At 55.2% G+C, this 22,646-nt stretch overlaps 11 protein-coding genes across 11 annotated transcripts; 4 read left to right on the top strand and 7 right to left on the bottom strand.

Annotated features, from left to right (window-relative positions):
• Window positions 1–35: 35 nt before the first annotated feature.
• Window positions 36–1,752, top strand: B0H18DRAFT_966071 (UPF0183-domain-containing protein). Its single transcript, XM_048043307.1, has 5 exons — window positions 36–227; window positions 289–800; window positions 853–1,042; window positions 1,092–1,180; window positions 1,233–1,752. Exons 1-5 carry the CDS (start codon window positions 167–169, stop codon window positions 1,518–1,520), a joined length of 1,140 nt encoding a protein of 379 aa, XP_047901023.1. The 5' UTR covers window positions 36–166; the 3' UTR covers window positions 1,521–1,752.
• B0H18DRAFT_1080959 (pyrimidine 5-nucleotidase) lies at window positions 1,749–2,695 on the bottom strand (the record flags this gene model as incomplete). Its single annotated transcript, XM_048031308.1, has 5 exons — window positions 1,749–2,009; window positions 2,067–2,183; window positions 2,249–2,391; window positions 2,448–2,558; window positions 2,617–2,695. 5 exons carry the CDS (start codon window positions 2,693–2,695, stop codon window positions 1,749–1,751), a joined length of 711 nt encoding a protein of 236 aa, XP_047901022.1.
• Window positions 2,696–3,302: 607 nt separating this feature from the next.
• On the top strand, window positions 3,303–4,073 carry B0H18DRAFT_1080958 (60S ribosomal protein L6; the record flags this gene model as incomplete). The annotated part of the gene is made up of 2 exons (XM_048031307.1): window positions 3,303–3,767; window positions 3,822–4,073. The coding sequence occupies 2 exons, from the start codon at window positions 3,303–3,305 to the stop codon at window positions 4,071–4,073; spliced, it is 717 nt and encodes a 238-aa protein (XP_047901021.1).
• A 1,804-nt stretch (window positions 4,074–5,877) lies between these two features.
• Window positions 5,878–6,459, bottom strand: B0H18DRAFT_949623 (uncharacterized protein; the record flags this gene model as incomplete). Its single annotated transcript, XM_048041912.1, has 2 exons — window positions 5,878–6,267; window positions 6,343–6,459. 2 exons carry the CDS (start codon window positions 6,457–6,459, stop codon window positions 5,878–5,880), a joined length of 507 nt encoding a protein of 168 aa, XP_047901020.1.
• Window positions 6,460–7,362: 903 nt separating this feature from the next.
• On the bottom strand, window positions 7,363–8,645 carry B0H18DRAFT_1080956 (oxidoreductase; the record flags this gene model as incomplete). The annotated part of the gene is made up of 7 exons (XM_048031306.1): window positions 7,363–7,485; window positions 7,544–7,661; window positions 7,788–7,902; window positions 7,957–8,080; window positions 8,131–8,364; window positions 8,419–8,550; window positions 8,610–8,645. 7 exons carry the CDS (start codon window positions 8,643–8,645, stop codon window positions 7,363–7,365), a joined length of 882 nt encoding a protein of 293 aa, XP_047901019.1.
• Window positions 8,646–8,999: 354 nt separating this feature from the next.
• B0H18DRAFT_1112378 (CrcB-like protein-domain-containing protein) lies at window positions 9,000–10,354 on the top strand (the record flags this gene model as incomplete). Its single annotated transcript, XM_048032805.1, has 4 exons — window positions 9,000–9,451; window positions 9,509–9,540; window positions 9,591–9,692; window positions 9,741–10,354. 4 exons carry the CDS (start codon window positions 9,000–9,002, stop codon window positions 10,352–10,354), a joined length of 1,200 nt encoding a protein of 399 aa, XP_047901018.1.
• A 1,550-nt stretch (window positions 10,355–11,904) lies between these two features.
• On the bottom strand, window positions 11,905–13,435 carry B0H18DRAFT_1112377 (snare associated Golgi protein-domain-containing protein; the record flags this gene model as incomplete). The annotated part of the gene is made up of 3 exons (XM_048032804.1): window positions 11,905–12,615; window positions 12,677–12,922; window positions 12,983–13,435. The coding sequence occupies 3 exons, from the start codon at window positions 13,433–13,435 to the stop codon at window positions 11,905–11,907; spliced, it is 1,410 nt and encodes a 469-aa protein (XP_047901017.1).
• Window positions 13,436–14,046: 611 nt separating this feature from the next.
• Window positions 14,047–14,736, bottom strand: B0H18DRAFT_966031 (ribosomal protein L36e). Its single transcript, XM_048043306.1, has 4 exons — window positions 14,656–14,736; window positions 14,410–14,588; window positions 14,321–14,353; window positions 14,047–14,263 (listed from the first exon to the last, which is right to left on the bottom strand). Exons 1-4 carry the CDS (start codon window positions 14,666–14,668, stop codon window positions 14,183–14,185), a joined length of 306 nt encoding a protein of 101 aa, XP_047901016.1. The 5' UTR covers window positions 14,669–14,736; the 3' UTR covers window positions 14,047–14,182.
• Window positions 14,737–14,823: 87 nt separating this feature from the next.
• Window positions 14,824–16,858, bottom strand: B0H18DRAFT_966025 (casein kinase II regulatory subunit-domain-containing protein). Its single transcript, XM_048043305.1, has 6 exons — window positions 16,496–16,858; window positions 16,228–16,407; window positions 16,053–16,165; window positions 15,820–15,994; window positions 15,361–15,758; window positions 14,824–15,301 (listed from the first exon to the last, which is right to left on the bottom strand). The coding sequence occupies exons 1-6, from the start codon at window positions 16,611–16,613 to the stop codon at window positions 15,023–15,025; spliced, it is 1,263 nt and encodes a 420-aa protein (XP_047901015.1). The 5' UTR covers window positions 16,614–16,858; the 3' UTR covers window positions 14,824–15,022.
• A 1,060-nt stretch (window positions 16,859–17,918) lies between these two features.
• Window positions 17,919–21,591, top strand: B0H18DRAFT_1112374 (uncharacterized protein; the record flags this gene model as incomplete). Its single annotated transcript, XM_048032803.1, has 20 exons — window positions 17,919–18,152; window positions 18,208–18,332; window positions 18,382–18,515; window positions 18,562–18,654; window positions 18,716–18,850; window positions 18,919–19,030; window positions 19,085–19,156; window positions 19,210–19,281; window positions 19,338–19,442; window positions 19,494–19,703; window positions 19,755–19,782; window positions 19,834–19,905; window positions 19,956–19,988; window positions 20,040–20,498; window positions 20,551–20,646; window positions 20,705–20,782; window positions 20,830–20,958; window positions 21,004–21,384; window positions 21,435–21,488; window positions 21,541–21,591. The coding sequence occupies 20 exons, from the start codon at window positions 17,919–17,921 to the stop codon at window positions 21,589–21,591; spliced, it is 2,673 nt and encodes an 890-aa protein (XP_047901014.1).
• Window positions 21,592–21,914: 323 nt separating this feature from the next.
• B0H18DRAFT_1112373 (uncharacterized protein) lies at window positions 21,915–22,435 on the bottom strand (the record flags this gene model as incomplete). Its single annotated transcript, XM_048032802.1, has 3 exons — window positions 21,915–22,128; window positions 22,177–22,300; window positions 22,357–22,435. 3 exons carry the CDS (start codon window positions 22,433–22,435, stop codon window positions 21,915–21,917), a joined length of 417 nt encoding a protein of 138 aa, XP_047901013.1.
• Window positions 22,436–22,646: the final 211 nt, after the last annotated feature.

The following is a 22,646-nucleotide window of genomic DNA, read 5'->3' as shown; positions in this document are numbered from 1 at the left end:
TCCCAACTTGCCATTTCGGTGGTGCTGTGGCGGCCCTGGGTTCACCGCGACAGTCATCTTCGCAAAGGAATCGCCAAAGGAATCGCTCGAGTCAGCGCTGGCCAGGGGCTCCTTGACATGCTAGCCTGCCCCGAGACCGACACATCTTGACGAGTTAAATTCCGTGATGTACTCCACGCTTGAGGCAGACATCCGACCGGGCACGGGTCTGGGCGTGTTTGAACTTGGTCAGTATCATCCAACGTTTCCTGACATAGTATTGGACTACGTTGAATGTGCATCGCTCAGGAACCTCGTTGTGGAATGTGCTCGATATGCTACGATGCATGCAACATGCGTTTCCTCTGGTCGATGTCAAGTTCGATCCTGACTCCTCCGTCACCCCTATCATCCTGCATATCCGACCACATTTGGACCTGTTATTCTCCGGTCAACACCAGCGGCTGCACACTATCTGTCTCAGAAAGCTGCGGGATCCAAATCCGCCCGTTACACTCAAGTTCAAGGAGGCTATCTTGTCCTCCACGGATGAGGTCTTCAGGCGAGTCGGCGTGAGCCGCACTTTCGGTCCTACGTATCCCGGAGACGACCTCCGTTACCCCGGTGTTCTATTCAGTTTTGAAGAAGACAGTCGGAACGAGGGCTTGAAGGGAACATCAACGCACACAGAGGATAAGATGCAGGAAGTGAAGCGAGTCGTAATCACCCAGAAGAGTGTGAATGGCGAAGTCAGAGATGCTCTCGACGAAGTGGTCGAGTGCCCTGCAATGTATGGTGAGTTACATAAGGCTGTATTGAAGGTAGCATACTTTCTATGACCAGCGTACTATACGTCTCAGGCTAGTTCTGTAGGTCCACGAAGGCGCGGACCTGTATTTCTATCCGTCGGGAACAGAGCCCGTCCAGATACGTTTGGGAGCGACCTCCGCACAAGATTTAACGTGCGATCTTGGCCCACCGCTTCGAATACACTATAAAGAGGACGACCGGATGGCTATTCATTCGAGACGCTCTGGTGAAGACGAGGACGCGGACACAGATTGTAGGTCTCTTACCCACCATCTTGCGTTTGTAGGTTACAACATTCGCAGACTTCTACAATTATCTTCAACATGGATTTGACTTCCTCGTTGATGGGACGACACATCTGGTAAAGAAGATTGTCATCCATACTAACGTGGTGCGCAATGGTTGAGAGGAACATCAACTTCAGGACTAACATTTGCACCCAGCCCGGGTCTCCATTGTTCCAGAGATACAAACGATGTCCATGGGAGATCGAAGGTAAGCCGGAAGATGACGAAGACGGTATGTGCGGATGCGTCGAGTCGCTTGCGAGAGTCACTCAACGACATGCAGAGACCCCGCCTCGTGTCAGGTTCTATGACACAGTAAGTAGGCGGTCTGTGGTGTTCTGTAGTAATCGCCATGTCCTCATAGCATGCCCGCCAGGTAGATACGATAAGCCACTTTCTGGGACCGAAGGAGCAACCCCCCACCATGCTTCTCGACCGAACTGACGAAGACGATGGGCTTACGCTCCCTAGTTCGAAAACTCGTGCGCACGTCGTTCTTCCTTGCCATAGGCCCTCACTGACCCTTATTCGCAGGCTTGCTGGGGTTCGACGGGGTCATACTGGAGGCGACGGAGTCGACACAAGTTGTGTCGGTCATGCTCTTCTGATTCCCTGCTAAGACTGCCCACAAGCTGTTCGTCACAATTACATCTTGTACACATCTACTATACACTATTCTGATTTGAAGAGGTCAGACCAAACAGTCCTCAGTTCCTCCAGATCCGTGATGACTGTGATGCCTTCGTCCTCAGCATCTGGTACATTATTCTTTCCTATCTCCTTGGCCTTGCCGCCTTCTACAGCCACGAGACCGCGTTCGCAGAAGTGCACGCATCTGCCCCATCCAAGCTGTTTAGCAGCGCGCACATTGGTCCTGCTGTCATCCACAAAGCAGCACTTGGACAGATCCTGGAAGTTGGCTTTCTGCATGGCCTGTGACACGCTCAACATCACGCCCAATGGAATATATTGGACCTGTCCGATACGTACAATGTGGAAGTACCCCGGCTCTGGTTTGCATGCGAATTGTGGGTTTGAGTAGTCGCAGAAGACTACATCTTCCACTTGATCCTCAACGCCGAGGATGCGTAGGACACGTTTGGCATGCTGTGTAAAGATCGCGCAGCTCAGTCACCGTACAATGATATTAAGCCCCATACAGACAGACGTACTGCTTGGTACGCGTTCGTCAACGCCCATACCCGAGCCTTGCTGCGGTCGATGTCCTCAAGGAGTTTCCGTAGCTTGAGGTCTGGCTTTAGTATGTCCTCCAAGGGCAGCGACCCATCACATTTGCGATCGAAGTCCAATGCGTCTGGTAGAGTGTTGGTTCGGAACGACACGCTAGGATAACTGCAGGTTGTTGCTCACCGATTTGGTGGTGCCTTACGAGACCGCGGAGCGCCAGGCCGTATTCCGTGTAGTACTTGTGATGCAGCTCCGACGCTTCTTCTTCAGGAAAGCCCAACGCCAGGAAGTAGGCTGACAGGAGTACTGATTAAGTACTGTCATGCGCTCGCACCAAGGGAATGAGCGAGACCATGTATACGCTCGCCCATTGCTTGAGAGATCCGCGTGCTGGCAGAATACAGAGTGTTGTCTATGTCTAACCAGATCATGTACCGATCATCTTCTGCAAGTACAAACCGGCCAACAGTCAGTCGCTAACGATAGCATACGCCAAAGGATCATGAATCTAACGCGTAGAAGCCGTGTGGGTGGACATCTTCGACGAGTTCAGTTGAAAGGATGAGCTGCGGATGCGAGGCGTACGCAATGAGCTATAGAGAAATGTCCTGGCGGAACACGGAGCTCTGCGCGCAGTGGCTCTGAGATGGCAGAGTGTCATAAACCAGCGGCCCACACTCTGGAGAGAACGAATGTGCGCTCGGGCGCTAGTCTCATACCTCGGGCGCCTGGGGCTTTCGCCGCCACTGCGCCCGATTTGGTCACTCATCCAGATCGCTGACTAAGCACTGCCGCACATTCGACTTGCCACCGTAAGGGCTGTCAACACAGTCCAGCAATCCTCAAGACCCGACTCAGTGAGCACCGATTCCTCTTCGTTGACCTGGAGGGCATGCTAGGGGAGGTATCGTTTGATGCTGCCAGTCCATTGGCGTTGATGGAAGGAGATTTTGGCTGGATGCGAGGATGTCATCCCGGATGAAGCTGCCCCTACAGGCCCGCGTCAAACCTTTCTCACTAACCAACACATCCTACCAGATGGCCCGCAGCAAGGAAATTGCCCCCAGCGTGGGACGCCTCTCTCGCTCCCAAGTCTTCGCGCGCCGTGGCCTCTACAAGGGCCCCAAAAACACCGAGAAGCCGGCTGCTGCAGAAGCTGCGGCGACGAAGGAGGTCCAGGTTGGAGGAGAGAAGAACGGCGGCAAGCGTCTTGTGCCCGTTGCAAAGGCACCCCGTTTCTACCCCGCGGAGGACATCCGCCAACCCAAGAAAAGCCGTAAGACCCCCAAGCCTGCGAGGCTCCGCACATCCATCACTCCCGGCACCGTCCTCATTCTCCTCGCTGGTCGCTTCCGGGGAAAGCGCGTCGTTTTCCTCAAGCAGATCGAGAGCGGTCTGCTCCTCGTTACTGGCCCGTATAAGGTCAACGGTGTCCCCCTCCGACGGGTGAACCAGGCCTACGTGATTGCGACCTCCACCAAGGTCGACCTCGGCGACTTCAAGGTGAGCGCATACACCTTTATACACTCAAAGACCGAATCGCTGACTGTATTTTAGGTCGACGAGAAGTTCAACGACGCGTATTTCGCCAAGCCCGCCAAGAAGGGCTCCCGCTCAGCAGAGGAAGAGTTCTTCGCTGAGGGCAAGCCGAAGGAGAAGGAGGCGTTCCCCGAGTCGAAGGCGGCTGACCAGAAGGCGGTTGACGCTGCTGTCATCGCTGCCGTCAAGAAGACGGAGAGCCTCAACAAGTACTTGAAGTCGAGTTGGGGTCTGTCGAAGGGCCAGTTCCCTCACCAGTTGGTGTTCTGAACGGGCGAGTTGCGGAGGTTGGTTGCTGATAGGGGAGGGGCAGCGCGCTCTTACATGTAGCTATGATTATGGTGCGCATATACTGCATGCATATGACATTCTCGATCGCCACCAGTGCATGGATATCTGGCTTCGCAATGATACATTCCATCGACGATTATGTATGAGCCATCTGCAGCGAGTGCGTTTGAGAGTTGCCAGAGATCTTGAGACTGAGGTCATCGCACCTATGAATGCAAAAATCAAGCGTGAGCGTCTGTATACTGACCAGGCGCCGATCTCACCTTCATGTTCACCAGGTCGTCGCTCGTGCGTCCGGCCAGACACGCACTTCGTCCCCCTCGGGCACGTCCACCTCGTCCTCGCAGATTTACATCATCTGCTATCCAAACACTCACAGATGGGTTTCTGGACCTTGCCATCGCGCTCCCATATCCTGAGAGCCTGCCGCCATACTCCGCGACAATCATCCTCGTGACAGCGGTATCCCGCCTCGTATTTACTGTGCCATTCTCCGTCTGGGTATGTTTCTCGTGTATTAGATGGCGCAGCTATTCTGTAACGCCATTCCGGCCGTATAGGCAAAGAATCGGCAATGGAAGGCAGAGAACGTCGTGATGCCTCAGCTCCAGCAAGAGATGCCGGAGCTTCACAAGCAAGTTATCGCGGCCATGAAGAGGGATGGCTACCGAGGGGAGATCGAAGACGCACGCAAAGAGCGCAACAAGAGGCTGAAGCCATTGGTGAGATTCAGTCTGGTCGCCTCTGCTACTATGCTCAAGTCTTGACAGGCGACACACGCAAGAAAGAGCTGCTCGTGCAGCATGGCTGCACGCCGCTCCCGACCATGCTCATTCCGCCTCTCACACATTGCCTCTCTTTGTCGGCTTCAGCATGGTCCTCAATAGAGCATCGCAGTCGCCGACTGTTTTCGACTCGGAGTCGTTCCTCACGCTGACGTCGCTTTCACACTCGGATCCACATTGACGCTACCCATTGTGATTGGCCTTATACGCTTGCGAACGTGAGAGCACTCGGTGGTTCGCAAGTGCAGTTGCAGCGCAGAGACAAGCGAGAGTCGATGACTGGGTCGCGAAGCGTCGGGCGAAAGGGGAGATCGTATTGGAACCAGGGCGGATCGTGCAGTCCAGCCTGAGATTCCTGTCAGTCGCTCGCATTCTCATTGCGGCCATCGTACCAGGGGTAAGCCACTCTTCTTTGAAATGGGCTGACTAACACATTGCATCAGAGTATCGAGGTGTACTGGGCTTCTTCTGCGGCTTTCGGGCTCATCCAGTCTTGGGTTCTAGACTGGTGGCATGCGCGGAGAAGTAGGTTAAATCGGCCGTCATTACCTCCTCAAGACGATGCCGGGTCGAAGTCACTTGGTCGCTGAAGTGTACGGGCGATGGTGCCGTCCACAATGTTTGGGACCACTATTGCTCCGTTACACATTCTACAACAGGGTGAGTTTCAACTGCTTCTGCAACAAGGGTGCCGGATGACTAGAATTTTGTGGTGAGGGAACCAGTGTTACACTCCGTTGGAGATGCTGGATGCCCGGTGATTCTTTCTTGATCTAATATGACGGCACCCTCCACCGTGTATGCAGTGCCAGATTTGCTGATGTTCTAGTATTACAGGATAACTGGACCAGTCGAACGCGGAGTGACAGTAAGCAAGACAGTCTACGGGTATTCCTAGGGTGTTCCGAATGGGCCGAACGAACGACATCCCTGCCTCCCAACAAGTAGCCTACACATATCGTATTAAATTTACGCGCTAATAGATGCTGCCCTCCAGATCAATGCTTCTTCAGTGCGGGATAGCCGTCTCTTTTGTCGACATAACGACCGACCCCCATATGCCAGGTCATCCTCGGGATCATCAGGCTGAAGCCGGTGACCACTGTGATCCACAAAATCCCTCCCCAGTTCGCAATCTCCCATCTGCTGTCTCCAAGTGCCCAGAGCGTGATCCCAATGTGTAGGAAGTCACCAAGGAGTAGCGGCTTGAGGAGCGCGCCGACAATCTTCTCTTGGAGTGCCGGTTGCGAGTACAAGTGCTTTCGGCATGCCGAGAGCACGAAGAAGTTGAGAAGGCCGAGCAGGCCTGCGACGTGTCCTAGCTGTAGGATGGTGACACGCGTCGCTAGGGGCATGTCCGCAGGGGGCCCGCCCGCGGGCCAAGGTGCCTGTTGGTCGTGGGTCTTGCAGAGGCGCATGGATCAGGCTGCAGCCCGGACTGGGGCAGAAGGCACACCACTTACCGTCTTCGGGTCAACGATGGCACCCATAAACCCGAGGATCGTGAGCAGTGGCTCATAGAGGCCGAAGACGACCCAGTAAAAGGTGGGCAGCGCCGTGGTAGGTGGTGCCGACGACATCGTGTGCGGTGGTTACGCGCAGATCGAGTAGCTCGACGGAGGCGGGGTTCGAGCGGGGATCGCGACAGACCGGCGGTGCTGCAGGGGCGGTACACGGTGCACCAGACCACGACCTGGTGGTTTTGAGGGGCGCGTGTGGGACGGAGGTGTAGCAATGTGAACAAGTGAGTGTGAACGCCGTTGGAACACCGCCTGGTACTTCTCGCAGCCCCGATAGCTTCGCCACTGCACCGATCCGAATCGGGACGATCACGTCCACATTCGGCCTGCCCTGAACGCCCGCTTATATTTGCCTCTGCGCCCGCGACGGCCTTTTCCTCAATCTTACAGTCGGTCCACTTCTTACCCAGGCAGGCAACTCTCTCTTACTCGTTGCATTGTCAAATGGCTCGGACCAAGAGCGATTAGGGGGGTCTAATGCCTGGTTTCTGCTCGGATTCTCATCCGGTGAGACTTGGGCTTCGCCCCTCCTGACACAACCTGTGCGCTTCAGATGGATTGTTGACGGACCACATGTTCTACGTACGTTTGGGCGTGGTTACCGGGGCGTTGTGCTTACAGAGCTGCGAACTAAATATATATACCTCGGAAGTTTGTGCGACACAGTGCCTGTGATTCTAAGTGGTTCTGCGATCTGTTGGCAGCGTGGTCGAAACACAGTGTGGGATGTGGTTCATGTGCTGTGTGCGTCTATCACGGTTCCTGAGATTGCGAAGGTAAGACGCCAAGTTGACCTCAAGCCCTTCTTTCCTCGAGGTATCCACGTTGAGAGTAATCTGGTTGACGAATCGACCACGAGACATACGATTGCAATGTCCAGAAATTCCGAAACATTAGCAGACCATGAATTAAACGAGTAGTGTGTGGGTAACTGCAATGCGGCAGAGGACGTGGATATGTTGGTCACTTTGTGCTGCTTGACGTTTCATCTCTGTAGAGCCCGAGGCCAGATAGATATTCTTCGTGTTCCCGGCGATGCTTTCGGACTGTCGAGTCCACGGATGATCTCCAGAATGGCAGTGCAACCTATGCACGAGTTCAGCCAGCAGCATACGGGAAGCCATGTATCGGACGCCACACTCACAAAGCCTATAAGACCGTAAAACATATCCGTCAAGTAACTGTTCCGTGGCGACGATCCTGCAGTGGAGGCACGGAAGACGTGCCCAAGGAAATCATACGTGATGTGGAAGTCGCCATTCCTTACACCTGCGTAGACCAGTCAGTGGACACCGCAACGAAACAGGGAGGTAGGTACCGTTGTAGATGCCAGCCGCGACGACCTCTGGTGTGCATCCATCGTCCGTTTCCTCGACTTTCAGGGTCACCTTGGGCTTGTCCGGTTCTCTTCTTCGTAACCCGGGGTATAGATAGTGCCAGGGAAAGCGATGTGTACGTCTATATCATACAGAAGAAACTCTGACTGCAGGGCTTCAGCAAGGCCTGAGGTCGAAAGCGTGTTCAGCCCAGCTCACGAACGCCACAGAACTGACATACCTCGAATGGCAAACTTGCCAGGAGAGTATGGCGCGTATCCCACTAAGGAGAAATACCCCAGAAAAGAGGAAACGAACACAAGTTTGCCCTTTTCGCGTCGGCTCACCATGCGCTTCGAGGCAGCCTAAATCACGACGTGAGCGTTGAGTGCAACCATCGAAGTTATGCACAGACCAGAGCGGATGCCGCCTGCGCCCAGTATGTTTCGTCCATGCCCTTCCTCATCGATGCTTCATCCTGCTCCACGAAGAATCTTGGGGAGGACGCGCCTGCGCAAAGGAAGAACGCGTCCGGGGACTTTCCTCCATGCGCCTCGGAGGCGGCCTCGATGGAAGCGACAGCCCCAACTTCGGTGTTGACTGCGAACGCGTAAGACTTCAACACCTGGTCCGGTGTCTGACGGGCAGCCTGGTAACAACGGATATCTAGTACGAGTGGTCTCAAAGTCACGAATTGTCGCACCTCTACTGCCTCTAATGCCTTCTGCAACCGCTCTTCATTTCGCGCGACGATGGACACATGCGCACCCTTCTTGGTAAGGAGGATAGCCAAGGCCAGCCCGAGGCCGGACGAACCGCCAGTGATGTAGCAGTGCTGATTGCACAGGGGCGGGTCAGCAGAAGGTCGGCTTGTCGTAGACTTGGACACTCAACTCGGCCTCGAGGATCCCACTTGCTTTTGAAGAACATCTGGGGAATGATAGTCGCGAGCACCACTGCGACTGCTGTCGAGAGCAGGATGAAAAGCATCAGGAGGCGTCAACTTAGCAGCGACCGTGGCAGACTGGCAGGCTCATAAGACACACTCGCGACGGTCCTTGAACTTCCCGTCGACTGGTCTTACTCAGTTACTGCGCAGTGCCGACCCGCACAGAACGTCGCACCGGATTCCAACACCAACTTGCAGTTATGTATGTAAAATAGGCGCTCTCACGCCGGAAGCCCGACGGTTCTGCTGAACTCTCCTCGCTCTGCTCTGCACCACTTGCACGACCTGCCTGCACGTCGAGGCACTGACTTGCCCACGCAGGAAGGTCGAGAAGGATGGGCCAGGCGCAAGACGTGCACATCCCAGAGGTCCACCCAGATGACCTCGAGTCAAACCCGCCACCCACCGACTCTGCCAAGCCCTCCCGGTCTCAAAGTCAAAACGAGGTCGACGCCGGGGCTGGCACACACAGTGAACGGGCTCCCAGCGACGTCGGCTCGGCCCTCGCGCGCCATGCCTCCCTCAACGATGCCGCATCGCTCGCCTCTATCGACCGGCCGCCCAGCGAGCCGGAGAAGATACCCGCCGCGAAGATATACCACCCGTACCACCCTGCCGTGCTTGCGCTGCTCATGCCCGCGTCGGTGTTCGGGTGTCTCGCACGGCTGGGTGTGGATGCCCTAGTCTCATTTGACGGCGCTGCGATCTTCCCGCTTGCGTGGGTGCAGGTCGGCGGGTGCCTAGTTATGGGATTCTGTCTTGGAATCAGGGAGCCGTTCGGTCGGTTGTAGGTGCGATCCTTGACCTGTATGAGCGAAGACGTTGACAAGGTTTTTTCGTGCAGCTATGGTCCGTTGTACACGGCCTTCACCACAGGTAAGGCTACCCCGCCCTTGCGCTTTGTATGGAGATTGATATCGGTTCAGGTTTCTGTGGTTCGTTCACCACATTCTCGTCATGGCAGTACGCCGTGTTTCAGGCATGGATCAATTCAGGGCGATACCATCGGGACTGGCTACGCGACGTGAGTAGGACCCTGGACCTTGCACCTCCTTGACCAAACGTCGGCCCCACAGGTCATCGACGGCCTCACCCAACTCCTCTTCACACTCGCCCTATCCTCTCCGCCGTGCAATTCGGTACACACTTGGCTACCCTCATAGCGCCGCACTTCCCCCGGCCTCCTTCCCCGAACCGGGTAGTTCGCTACTCCCTCACCGCGCTGTCAGTCTGCATCTACGCAGCGACTTTCCCCGCCTATTCCCGCATGCCCGAGTCGTTCCGCCACCAAGCGACGTCCGCGCTGCTGTACTCCTTCCCTGGGACGCTGACCCGCTACCTGCTGTCGATCAACCTCAACCGCAGGCTCAAGCTGTTTCCCCTGGGGACCTTCGCAGCGAACATTCTCGGGACCGGGCTCATCGGACTCTTCGAGGTGCTGCAGAGCACGCACGGGCCGTTGTCTGTGAACGCGTGCAACGTCCTCAATGGACTTGCAAACGGGTACTGTGGCTGTCTGACCACCGTCAGCACATTCGCCACGGAGGTGGACGCGTTGGAGAGCAAGAAGGCGTGGTTCTATGTCATCTTGAGTGTTGTCTGCTCCCAACTACTGTTGCTGGTGATTCTGGGTCCTTCGTACTGGGCAGGCCATGTCAGCGAACAGCTGACATGCAAGTACGTGCCGTAACAGCTAGATGTCCAAGGACATCATCATCATGATCCTATTCTTGTTCGTACCGCCTGTAGGCTGTGGATTAATGAATGTGTGCCTGTGGGGGCTGTCCAGCCAATGACAATGACAGGTTCGACAGCCCGTCGTGTCCATTTACCTGGATGCCGATGGGCATACACCGTAGATTGTCCTGGGGAAAGTGTAGGTAAGGCGGCCCAACACCTGTCGATTGCCTGCCACAAGGGCACAGCAGAAATCAGGAATTTGATACAAACCGTCACCGTGACGGACAGGACTGCCGGACAAGCATCGATGCAGCAGGGATGATGCGACAGATGGAGATAGCCTGGCTATGTGACGGTATGCCTCCCATCGGGAGGGTACGAGACCACGTCGTTCGAGATTATCTCGTACCCATCCGTGCGAATAACGGTGAGGTGGTGGGGTGCGACTTTCTTTGCACGGATGGGTACGAGACAAGCTCGAGACACGCCTGGATGGTCCACTGAGGACGTACGCGGGCCCAAGACGCGTAGCACGTGCCGCAGAGACGCGTCGCGACGCGTCCCCGGCACGACATCCTCCTGGCTCCATGGCCTGGATCGTCCGTGCCGTCCTCCGAGCCCCAATCTGAGGTTCCTCTGCATTCCAACTGTCCAGTGCCGTGCCGCAGGCCCGAGTGAATCCCAAATCCGATCCCATTGTTTATTTTGTCTACCCATGACTCCAGCACTGAAGCTGAAGAAGCAATCCACATCGACCCAGAACAACAGAGGCGGCACCCGCAGAGTGGCACCTCCGCAATCTACATAAGTAAGTATGAGACACCAACAGAGGGCGCGCACCACCGATCCGCGCCGCGCGCCCCGTCGAGGAGCGGGGCGAGGGGGCAGCAACGCGCATTTGGAACGTCAGAGCTGGGGCAGCCGCACGCGGCACAGCGGACGGATGACGAGGAGCAAAGCGAACGTGAATTATGATGAATGGACTCCCAAGCAGGAGTAGTAATGACGACGAACGATGGAGCAAAGGGGATAAATATAGCACTGCGAAGCTAGTGGACTACGGGATATGCATGCAGGACATCGGACGTGCTCAAACGGGGCTGGGTGTTCTGTATCGTAACGCGTGAAGCATGGCGGGACTCGATGCGGCGGGCAGCAGACAGGTGTATGCGGGGTGTCGCGTGCAGCCGCCTCGGGTGCGAGCCATGGTCTATGACTCTACGGAGCCGCGCCCGAGGACGAGACTGTGAGGTGCAAACAATGCTGGTGCAGTGCGAGGCGGTGGGATTCTAGGCGGCGTATGGTATGTCCATGGCAGATTACAGGGCCCGTCAATCGTAATTGATGACGAGGTCGAGCGTCGAGGCTGCCGGCAAAGCGACGGCAATGGCGGTTGAGCGTCCTCCGACGAGGGGTCGAGCGGGTCCAAACAGGTCGTAAAATATCATGATAGGTATCCAGAGCAATGTAGAGGTCGTAGCGTGGTATCCATGCGGCAGGACATCATTCCTGTTGTGGTGATATAGTGGCGTGTAATTGCAAGTGCGAGCAAGCCCGCAATTATAGCGGCAAGCTCGCGTTCTTCTCTTGGACGAGCGCTTCAAGCTCCTTCCTGAACACTTCGCGTGTTCTGGACCGGGATGGCACGCGAATCTTGCTTTGCCAGTCTTTGACCCACGCCCACCGAGATGTCCGCTCCTCTCGTTGATCGTCGCCTCGAGGTGCCAACCGTGACGAAGACACTGACGTCGTGACCCACTCCCGTAGCCGATTGCGGCCGAGAATGGGTGCGAGCGAGAGGACGGAGAGGAATACGAGCTTGAACAGGATTTGTGGAGACGTAAGGAGGTCCCTTACGCTCCGCTGCGTTGGTGACGGATTCGACGCGACCGTTTGCAAAATGTCGCCTATCTGACAGGTGACCGCGGTCCACGGTAATGAACCCAGGAACGATCCGAGGAAGCAATCCCAGATCGCTACGCCGCATACGCCGCACGCGATGTTAATGCCAGCCCAGGGTACGACCCCGATTAGTCGGAGTATAGACAGCCGCACCCAAGCTTGGTTGTGTTTGGCGCTCGCTGAGTCGTCAGAGCTGGAGTCACCTTCGAGTGCGGATCGCGTCATGTCCAGAGCGCGAGGGAATAGCTGAGAGAGGAGGGGAGCCAAGGGCGCCGAGAGAAGGCTCGCGCATATTGAGCCAATGGTGGTGAGCATCGTAAACAAGATGGTAGCAAAGGCTGGGGAAATCAGAGCGCCCGCGAGGACGTTCTGCCGTAAGTACGGACTCATCAGTAAGTGCATGCGAAGGCGGGTAGTCAAAAGTCCTCACCCAGATCACACTGCCTGGTATTGACCAAGCGTGCTTCCAGACGGCAGTAATGGAGATCACAGCTAGAACATGCACCATGGCGATGGGCTCGCTTTGGGTGTACCCTTGGAGCTCCCGACCGAGCTCGGCTAAATCGGTGAGGTTACGCGGCCATTGAATGGTAATGGGCAGCGTCGAGATACAGAACACGACCAGCGCAGCGGAAAGCGGAAAGAGCATGAGCACGAAGAGGACGGGTGTATGCACCTAGTGAAACACGAACTTGCGTTAGCCGAGGTCACACGAACACTGGGAGATGCGACGCACCGAGGGCTGGCCTCGCAGGAACCATTTCCGCGACTGGAACGTAGGGTCGTCCGGGAAGGCATCTGCGAAGGTAGCCTTTGTAGGCGACGCAGACATGGGAAGAATGGTCGAATCCGTGCTCGCGCGACTGTGGCGCGGCGAGGACGGGGTTGAGAGGTCCGTGTCGTCGTGGGTGAGATGGAGGAGCTGAAGACATCTCGACACGAAGCTCTCGAAGGGGCTCTCCTTGACCTCCTTGGCCGGAGACACGGGGAGGCTGACCATGGGCCGCGGCGAGTCGACCTCAGCTGGGGGCGTGAGGGGAAAGCCTTGAACGGGCGTGGGCGGGGGAAGGTCGAGCAGAGAGTTGGACCTGCGTCGGGAGCCCAGGGAGCTGAGGGTCAACGGCGGGCGGACATTGGTGGAGGAGGCACGATGGCGGTTGGGGGGAGGGGGAGGATGGAGGGACGCCATTCCACGAGCGAGGAGCGGGAGAGGCCTGATGAAGAGCGCGGCTGGCCTGAACGCTTTCACACCCGTCCCGGCTCGGCGTCCAGCGGCTTTTGGCTCACGTAACGCCCATTCCGTGATCGCCTTCCCAGCCGGCTCCGGCCCGCTTACTTGATTACCCACCACCCACCGATTGTGACACACAACTCTCCTCCCCAAGGCGACCTCGTGCTCTGACCACCTCCCGCTCACAGCCGCTCACTCACCTCTCCTCAGTCACCCACCCCACGCGCACTCCGTTGCGCGCCGTCCACCTCTTGTTCTTAATTGATCCCCCGCACCCAGCATTAACCTAGGCTCCGTTGCAGACCATAAGAGCCGACAAGCGTCGCATTTACCGACCGCAGCAGCCGTTCATGCGACAATTCCTCCCGCGCATCTCATGCGGATGATCGCCTCGGCGCGGGAGTCGTCAGCCCGACATGCTTGCGTTGAACCAATTTGTTCAATGTTCGGCGTCATACGCACGATCCGCGGCATCAAGTACCTGCTCACGGTGATTCTGATTCTGAATCATCCGAATGCTCTCGATGTAGATTAGTTCGGTAGTCGCAATACAGCATTCGCAATCTTCCACTTGCAATGGCGAAAATATGCATAGGGCGCGAGAGACACATAGTGGTACAGCGAACGCATAGCGGCATGACATAGACCCACCGACCCCGCGTGCCGACAGAGAATCGAGAGCACCACGACCGCTACAACGCAGATTTAGTGACCTGCCCTCCTGCTCTCCTGGATGATCGTGCCGAGCTCCTCCAGCTTGCGCTTCGAGCGCAGGAGCGTCCCGAGCTGTACAAACCCGATGAGCAATGATCCCCCTGCCACTGACCTGCCTGGCCTACTCACCCGCTTTTTCGTGAGCTTCCTCGCCTTCTTGTCCTGAAGAGCCAGCGTAAGCCACCGGAACTAAGATCGACAAAGTCGCTAGTACGCACCTTGGAGTTCCTCAGCAACTCCATAACCCGACGCTCGTATGGGGAGAAGCCCGCAACCTCCCGGACGACAGAGCGCACGAACTTCGTGCGTGCAGAGGTGATGCCCTTGCGCTGACTAGGGCGGACAGCCTTGGGGATGGGGGTCGTAGGGTGACCCTTGTTCAAGCCGTAGCGGACGTCTGCATCGCAGAACGTAGATGCCTTCAGCAACAGTCCCCGGTAAACCTATGTGCATGATCGACGTACTGGAGCGGGCCATTTTCTTGATGTCTTGAGGGTCGTTGAAGGTCGCTTCGCCACTACTTGCGGTAGAGCTCTGTCCGTTTCTTGTCCACGTGATAGGAATATTGTGGCTTTGGAACTATATAGTTGCTTGCCCACGCTCAGCCGCGATTCCCACAGTCATTATTTAGTGATCTTTTGCTATTGAAACTTGGTTGAAACGTATTCTTTCTCCCGGGAAAATGAATACATCTCGATGAAGAAGTCCAGGAACAGCCAGAAGAGTACGCACTTGAAGGCATTTATGAGGGACAGAAAGCAGAGGCTTCGACACCATTGCACGCTAATAAACTAAAGACAAAGCTGCACTCTATCTACCGTATTGAAGTGTTCAGGCCTGTGCAGTGGTCCCCCGCGGCGCCCACTGCCGCACAACTCTAACCTTCGAGCCGGATCCATGACTCTGGTCCCGGGACGCGTATCGGAGATCCTCCTGCGGAGGTTGTGGTGGCGCGCTCGGCCTCGGGGATGCAGAGGTCGCGTCGGGAAGCGCGGGTCTCAATGACGGCGCGGAGGCCGAGTGTACCACGCGCTTGCCCTTCTGTGACGACTGTGGCTGATCCTCGTCCTCCTCCTCTTCATCCTCGTCCTCATCGCCCTCTCCCATGTCCTGTACTTTTGCGTCAGTACAGGTCATGGAGGGGGGAGGCTCCGTATATAGCTACTCACAGGATCAAAGTCCTCCATAGGCCTATCCTCGTCAACATCGTCCTCCTCCTCCCCATAGTCCTCCTCGTCATCGATCCACTTCCCTCTCCAGTCAACTTCGTCCAGTTCCTCAGGACTCCAGGGCCTCATACGCATCCACTGCATCCTCGGCCCACTCTTCGCTCGGTCGCTGATTTTGAAACCATAGATCTTAGGAACATAGACCTTGCCAGCGGCACGCTTCTGGCCGCCGTTGGGGTTGGGATTAACGAAGACGGGGGATTGGCGGGGCGAGCTGCCAGAGGAGTGCGGGGATCCGGAGGAACTGCTGGGGGAATGCGGTCTGTAGAATGGAGCTGGTGCGAGCTCGCGGTAGCTCTGGAAGAACAGATGCGCGAAGGTTGTACCGAAGAAGGCGCCTGGACGCGCCGCGCGAGTCAGTGGCTCATTGGGGCATGCGTGCGATTCGCTGCAACTCACCGTCGACGCCTTGGAATCGGCTGCTGGGAGGGGTATAGAGATCATTGCAGTTCGGGCAGAAGAGCTTCACGGTGTCGATCCCGGGCATGTCGGAGCGACCACAGGGGACGACGTTGGTGCCCTTGCACATAACGCGTGGACAAGAACCGAATGTCCCTGCCTCGTATTTATCCACCTAGAGTTGTCATTGTGATGAAGAAACGGTTAGCGAGACGCGTGAGTGAACCCCTTACCATCGCTTGTAGCCCTGCACGCGTAAGTATGTATCGTTGGTGTACGAGACCGTAGAGCAATTCTGCGGACGCCTCTACGATGGAAACGTCTGGTATTTTGGACGCGTCCTCATCTAGGGACCGGGTTTTCAACAGCCGTGAGACAAAGACCGCAGGAAGCTGACGTTGTACTCACCCGCCTCGACATCGAGGACCATCTCCATCGCCTCTTTCCAAAATGGCACCATGGTGTTCAAGCCTGTCAGATTGAAGTCGTCCTCGATAAAATCCTCGGCTACTTCGGAAAAGTATTCGTGTCCCGGCAGGGAGCAAAACCAGCTGATCCACGTTAGGGTTGATGTTGGAGTTGATGAGCCTACGGACGATCGCAACAGACAAAGTCACGTAGAAATTTACAAGACATAATTAAATGTCCTGTAGATAGTTGTGGGCGATGCACGCACTGTAGCCCTCTTCCTGGTCGTCGACGTCCTCCATGACTTCGTCACCCTCCCCACTGACCAGCTCTTCCTCCGCATACGCCGGCTGCTCGATTGCGTCCATCAGGCCTTTCCGGGACATCAATACCGCGTCAGGTGAATCGTCAGAGCAGATGAGATACAAGGCCGACGCCGTCGCGGGCCAGAGTCTAGAGATGAAGCTCGGTGGCTGCGTTGAAGGAGGTTGCCACGAGGCCGCGAGCGCGCCGAGGCCGGTTCCAATCGGGCGAGATCTGACGACATTGGTTACGGTGTCCCACTATGGCAGGTCCTGTATTCGTGCCGCACTGGGCAGGTCAGTCTCTGCAGCTCGTTGGGGTATGTAACGAAAGCAAAGGAAGATCAACTTTCCTTTGCTAGTACTTGACAATAATGAAAAGGATGCTTTACCGGCGGGTCAATCGGCACTTGCATAGCGCCCACCTAACGTCAAAGGAGGTGTTCTGGCCGGTTGCTGATGCTTTCATCCCTCGCAATCATCTCGGTCTGGAGATTTACACTTATGATTCATACGGCCAAAGTTGCATTTGTACCTCAACGCCCTGAATATGAATAAGACGGGGCGAGAGCCGCGAGACGACAGAACTTGAATATGATATGAAGGGCACGTGAGCGCGTCATCGACGCGTCCCCGGGACGCCCGCGGGCACTCTGTCCTCGACCGTATCATACCAGCTGTTCTTGGTACTTAGTAGGACTCTCAACCTTCCCAGTCCCTTCTTGGTTCTTGGGATCCTGCACCTCCATCTTGCTCGTGTCCAGTATTTCGCGCATATACTCACTATGGCGGAGGATTTCGGTCAGGACTCCGCGTTCCTTCCGTCGCCTGTTTCCCCGGACCAGCCGAAGTTCAGACCACAAGGGTTCTCCCTCGCAGTATGTGTACCATCTATCTACATATGTCAGTCAGAGATTCAATGTCTTTGACCAGCTCGATGATGAAGGGGGCCTCAGGCGAAAGCAGTCACTTGATCCAGTCCAGAAAGCTCGAAACGCAGACTCACAGAGGAGCCGTCTCATCTTCGGTCCCAAACCCACGTCTACTCGACCGGACAAGCCGTTGATGAGCACAATCAATCTGCCTAGAAAGAGCGCGCATGTAGACCTCCAGCATGGCATCGTCACGACGGAGGGGACAAGCTATTCTCGAACAGCGCATTCACCGATACTGAGCGTCCCCGGTCTCCACCTGCGCTGAGCAATCTCTTTCGCAGCACAGCTACAACGTCGACGCCTCGCTCTATGACTCTGAAAAGAACGGGCAGGAGTCTGCATCAGCGGCTCGATGCGAATGATGTCGGTGAGTGGTAATGATTTCAAGGAGTGCAACACAGGGATAACATGCGTATGCGGATGGTCAGAGGCTCCCCAGCAAGTATCTCCTCCAATGTTCCACGCCGCAACGTCTCTACAAGCCAGCGAATTCCAATCGGTTGATAACAGTACCGCTGCGGCGAACCCCAGTCAGATGGGACCTCGCGCGGACTACATGACACCAGGCTACTCTCGGAGTGCGTCCGTGGTCAGTTCTATGGTCGGGAGGCAAGATGAAGATATATCGTCAATCATGATGCGTGGAGCAACTGATCTGAGGAATGCGAAGTACGCGATTGAAGAACAGGTAAGCGAGAAGTCTACAACAACTTTCTGTACCTGGTGGTCATTTCGCCGTCCAGCGCCGGGAGATAGCTTTCCTCCAGTCGCAGCTCGATAATGTGAAGGGAGAGAAAGAAGAGGCACTCAAGCGTCTACAGTCGGTCAAAGACGCCGCAAAGCAGAGCCTTGAGAAAAGTTCCAAGAGGTACGTCGACAGTCACCCTAGGCTGTAATTTGTTCACATATATGCGTAGCCTGAGCAATCTAGAGGATGTCATGAACGAACTGAAGATTAGGTCACAGTCATCATTCGAGGTGGTAGCGAAAGCACAGAGCACACTGCCAGATATCCAAGAGATGCGTGAAACTGTATCCGAGGCCATGAGAAGTAGATCTATGGCTGTGTTATGTTTCGTCGATCTGACAGGTTGTAGGTATCGAGCCGTTCCTAGATGAGGATGGAATCCCTGTCAAGAGTTCCGAAACTCGCCAACTCGTGGACACGCTACAGCTCGAATGTCAAAAGTGTGAGTGAAGAATGAATACATGTCGACGGTTTCTCTAATAGCTTCGCTTTTGATGACTCAGCTCAAGAGGTTACGGATATGCTGCGTGACAAGCTGTCCTGTGTAGGCGCGGAACTCGTGGACGCGAGGAACCGTGTAACGGGACTGGAGAACGCACAAGTTATGGACCGTGCTGCGCTACAAGAATCCTCGAGGAGTCTGAGCAATGCAGGCATGTCATTCATCATGTTGTTTGCGTGTCTCCATTGAACGCCGCTCGCTCAGGCGAACAACTGACCGATCTAGCGGAGGCGATGAAGAAGCAACAGCAGGAGCTGTATGATATTCTGTCGATTGCTGCCGAGGCGGATGCAAAGCTGTGTGCCTCCAATGAACGGTATGTTCGTGCAGACATGATTTCCTTTGCTTACGTCGGAGGGTGTGCTTTCAGCATTAGTGAATTGACTGTAGTGCTTGAAGCAAAGGACTCCGAATTAGGGGAGTTGCGTATGGTCAAGCATCAGTGAGTGAATCCACCGCGCGCTCATTTCAGTTGCTGACTGTTCTTGAATGCAGCAATGATAGTCTTGTACACCAAATCTCGGAAATGGAAGCTAAGATCGAATCGCTAGAGCGAATCGCCGAAGAGTACGTAGCGTTCCAACCTTCCTTTCGTGAAGAGCGACATCGAGCATTATCCTCAGAGTGGACGGCATTCGCAAGCTCATCTCCGAGAAGGACCTATGTATCAATACACTCGAGGTATCTCTCAAGTCAAGGGGGGAACTTGCAGAGGAACTGAGGTCCAGGTGGGCCCGGATGTTGGAGTATAAGTGGTTGTCTGATGAGTTATGCTTTAGACTTGTGGACCTCGAGTCACGCATGGCCAACGACAATGAGAAGATCAGAGAACTTACAGGCGAGCTGCGAGAGTACAAGGCGCGTGAGACCGCAGCAGTCAAAGAGGCCGAATGCCGCAATTTGGAGCTCCAGCAAACGCTTCAGAGGTCTGCTACTGTTGAAGAGGCACTCGACGCCGTCAAGAAGGAATCAGACCTCCGCAATGAGAAGTATGTACGAACCATTACATGCAGCTGGTTTCATAATCATTTTTGTCTCAGACTGCATGATGCGAACACCCGTTGCCAGGTGATCCTTTCTCTCGCGATTGTTACTGCTGAGCTGGCTAACCCCGCATAGATCCTCGAAGAACGTTTCGAAGAGCAGTCGATAACCCTCACAGTTACCCGGGAACATAATGGGGACTTGCAGGTCAGTAGAGACCCGCGAAGCTCCACATTCTGTCCTCAGAGCGAATGCAGGAACGCTTGATCACTAGCGAAGCTACTCATGCGGTATGTCTAGTATCATCCTTTGTCGCCACTAACTTCTCATTGGGCGGGCAGCGAGCCTTTGAATCTGCAACTGGGGATCTAAAATGCGAGATTGCACTGCTGAAGGAGCAGAATGCCCAATTGCAGAACATCGCCAGCCAGTTAGACCTCAAGATCAAAGGTCAAGAAGGAGAGTTATCAGTGATGGCGAAGGATTACGAAGAGAGACTCAAGAAGCAAGAAGAGCTACATCGTTCTCGCGAGGACGCTGAAGAGAAACGAGCTAGCCGCGCAGAGTACGACCTCGCGGCGTCTCGTGTTATGGTACAATCGCTTCAAGAGAAACTGGACCTCACCACCACAGAGGCTCAGAGTATTCGCGAAAGACTGAACGAGGCATTGCTCCCTGATCCAACTCTTACGATGGAGGTGACTGCCCTAAAGCTCCACATCCAGAACCTAGAAGCAGAGCGGCATAAACACCTTGAACGGGCTAAGACAATTGACATACGCTACAAACGAGGAGATCTGGTACGTTTTGCTTTCATGTGTTCAATTATTGTTATCCACTGACTACTGGTAGAACGAGGAGGAGCAGACGTTCATCAACACCCTCGTGCAAACGTCCCAGGCCATTCATGAACAGGAACTCATTGCAAAGGGTAATGACCTACGCCGCGTGAGTTTGAGCGCTACATCTCACGCAAAAAGAGTGGATGAGAACTCATTTCGGTCAGCGCGACAACACTATCAAGGAGTTGCGCGCCAAAGTGCATCTCCTCGAGTCTAGCGTGGCTAAGCTCCTCAAGGCCCAAGTAAGTCATCTTTGACAAGTACTGTGGCGAGTCTGGATTCCTTGTAGGCGCAAGCGAAGATGGCGCCGCCAGCAACAGAGAACAGGTCGATGATCAATCCCGCAGCGTGGACATCGTCCGATCCCAGTAGCTCCCCACCTAACTCTGGTTCTCAAGCACCGGATAGAGACATTCCAGTAAGTTCTATATCTGGACGTGTCATTGGATCGTGATGAACACAGAAGGAGTCGACAAACGTGGATAACCCGGTCACCGCGAAGTCGACACCAGCACCATCTCGCGTCCCCATACGACCTATACTTGCTGTGTCTACAGGACCATTGCAAGTGACACCAGTGCAAGTCAAAGATATCAATGAACAAGGGAAAAGCGCGACTAAGGCACCGAAGACGCCAGCTGCCAACCGCATCCCTGCGCTCGATCCCATAGGTCATTCAGCTCCTGCAAAGCCCGCCTTCGGTAGACTTGCCATGGCCTCGTCTGACGAGATCGCCGAGTTCGATGTACCACTTGCTACAGTCTTGCGGAAGAGAGACACGATCGAGTCGCCACGCAGATCCGCCGAGAGTGTGACCGTGTCGAAGCCACCACTGAAACGTTTGGTCCGTTTCTGACTTGCCATGACATCGAAACGATGGCTCATTGTTGACAGAGGACATCCGCACGTATTGCCGACGAACGGGCAAGCGGAGCATCCACTAACAAGGTACGTGGAACAGGAGGCCACCCACCTACTTGTTCGCGTTAACAATGTCCAGCTCCCGATCCCGACCTCTACTTCGAAGGCTAAATCGCGTAAGCGGCGTTGAACAGCTATCGATCCTCTGGCTACTCCGGCTGGCTATACTGTGGTTCTAGTTGCTCTTAGGTCTGGCTCAGGCAACTCATCTCTGGAGGAGACTCCATCCTCGACTTGGCACTTGCCCTGGTAGTTCTTGTGCAACACTTCTGTACTCTCGCACGGCCTCGGGGAAAAGACAAACCATAATATGATACATGTTCTCCGCGCAGTAGCTACCGAAACTCCACTGTCATCTCTTCTGTATCATACAATGCATTCTTCCCATGATTCAGTCACAACGAATCGTATCCGCTATATACATAAGTCGATGTTCTGATTGTTTCGGTTGCATCACAAGAAAACACCGCCTTCCGCTGCCTCAGCGGACTGGTTACCTGTGACCGCCGTTGGTGTCGGCGAGGTCGACGGCTGCCCCCACGCCTGCTGGGCCGCGTCGTCGTTACCAGCCGTATGGGGAGGAATGTCATCGTAATGACTACCCATGAGGACACCCTTCTCGGTCAACGCCATCTTGAGAATGCTGACTCTCTCTTCCTGCGAGCCGCTGTGCATACGTCAGCGGGTGCTTGCACACCAAGGACACCAGACTGACATGACTAGGTCATTTTCCTCAATCGCTTTGGTGAACTCAGGATCGGGAGCTTCATCGGAGACCACTTTCAGCTCGGTTTGCGTCCTTCTTAGGTGCTGTAAGGAGTGCTGGAGACGAGCTATTTCTGGAATGAACATCATTATTTCGTATGTCCAGGCCTCGGAAAGACTGCAGCTCAACCTTCCGTTATCACGGAAACATCCAACCCCACGGCCTCTTGCAACGTGAAGGGCTGAGAGTATCGCGGACGATAATCCATGGTGGCAGATGTTCAAAGCTGTACGAAGGCTTGCTTGAAGAAAGCGTACATACGATGATGACGTCTGCACCAGCGTCGATTAGCTAAGCATATGCCTAGCTTGAGAGTGATTCCGGCGGCGGCGGCTCATGCAAGCCAAAGCAAGCTACGATGTCATGCTACAGGCCTCAGTGGCCTCGGCAAGCACCCTCACCCTGTCTATCATTCAAAA

Source organism: Fomitopsis serialis (genome assembly GCF_022376445.1).
Source record: "Fomitopsis serialis strain Sig1Antser10 chromosome Unknown B0H18scaffold_1, whole genome shotgun sequence".
In the NCBI taxonomy this organism is placed as follows: Eukaryota; Fungi; Basidiomycota; class Agaricomycetes; order Polyporales; family Fomitopsidaceae; genus Fomitopsis; species Fomitopsis serialis.
This window is presented reverse-complemented; position numbering and strand designations above follow the sequence as displayed.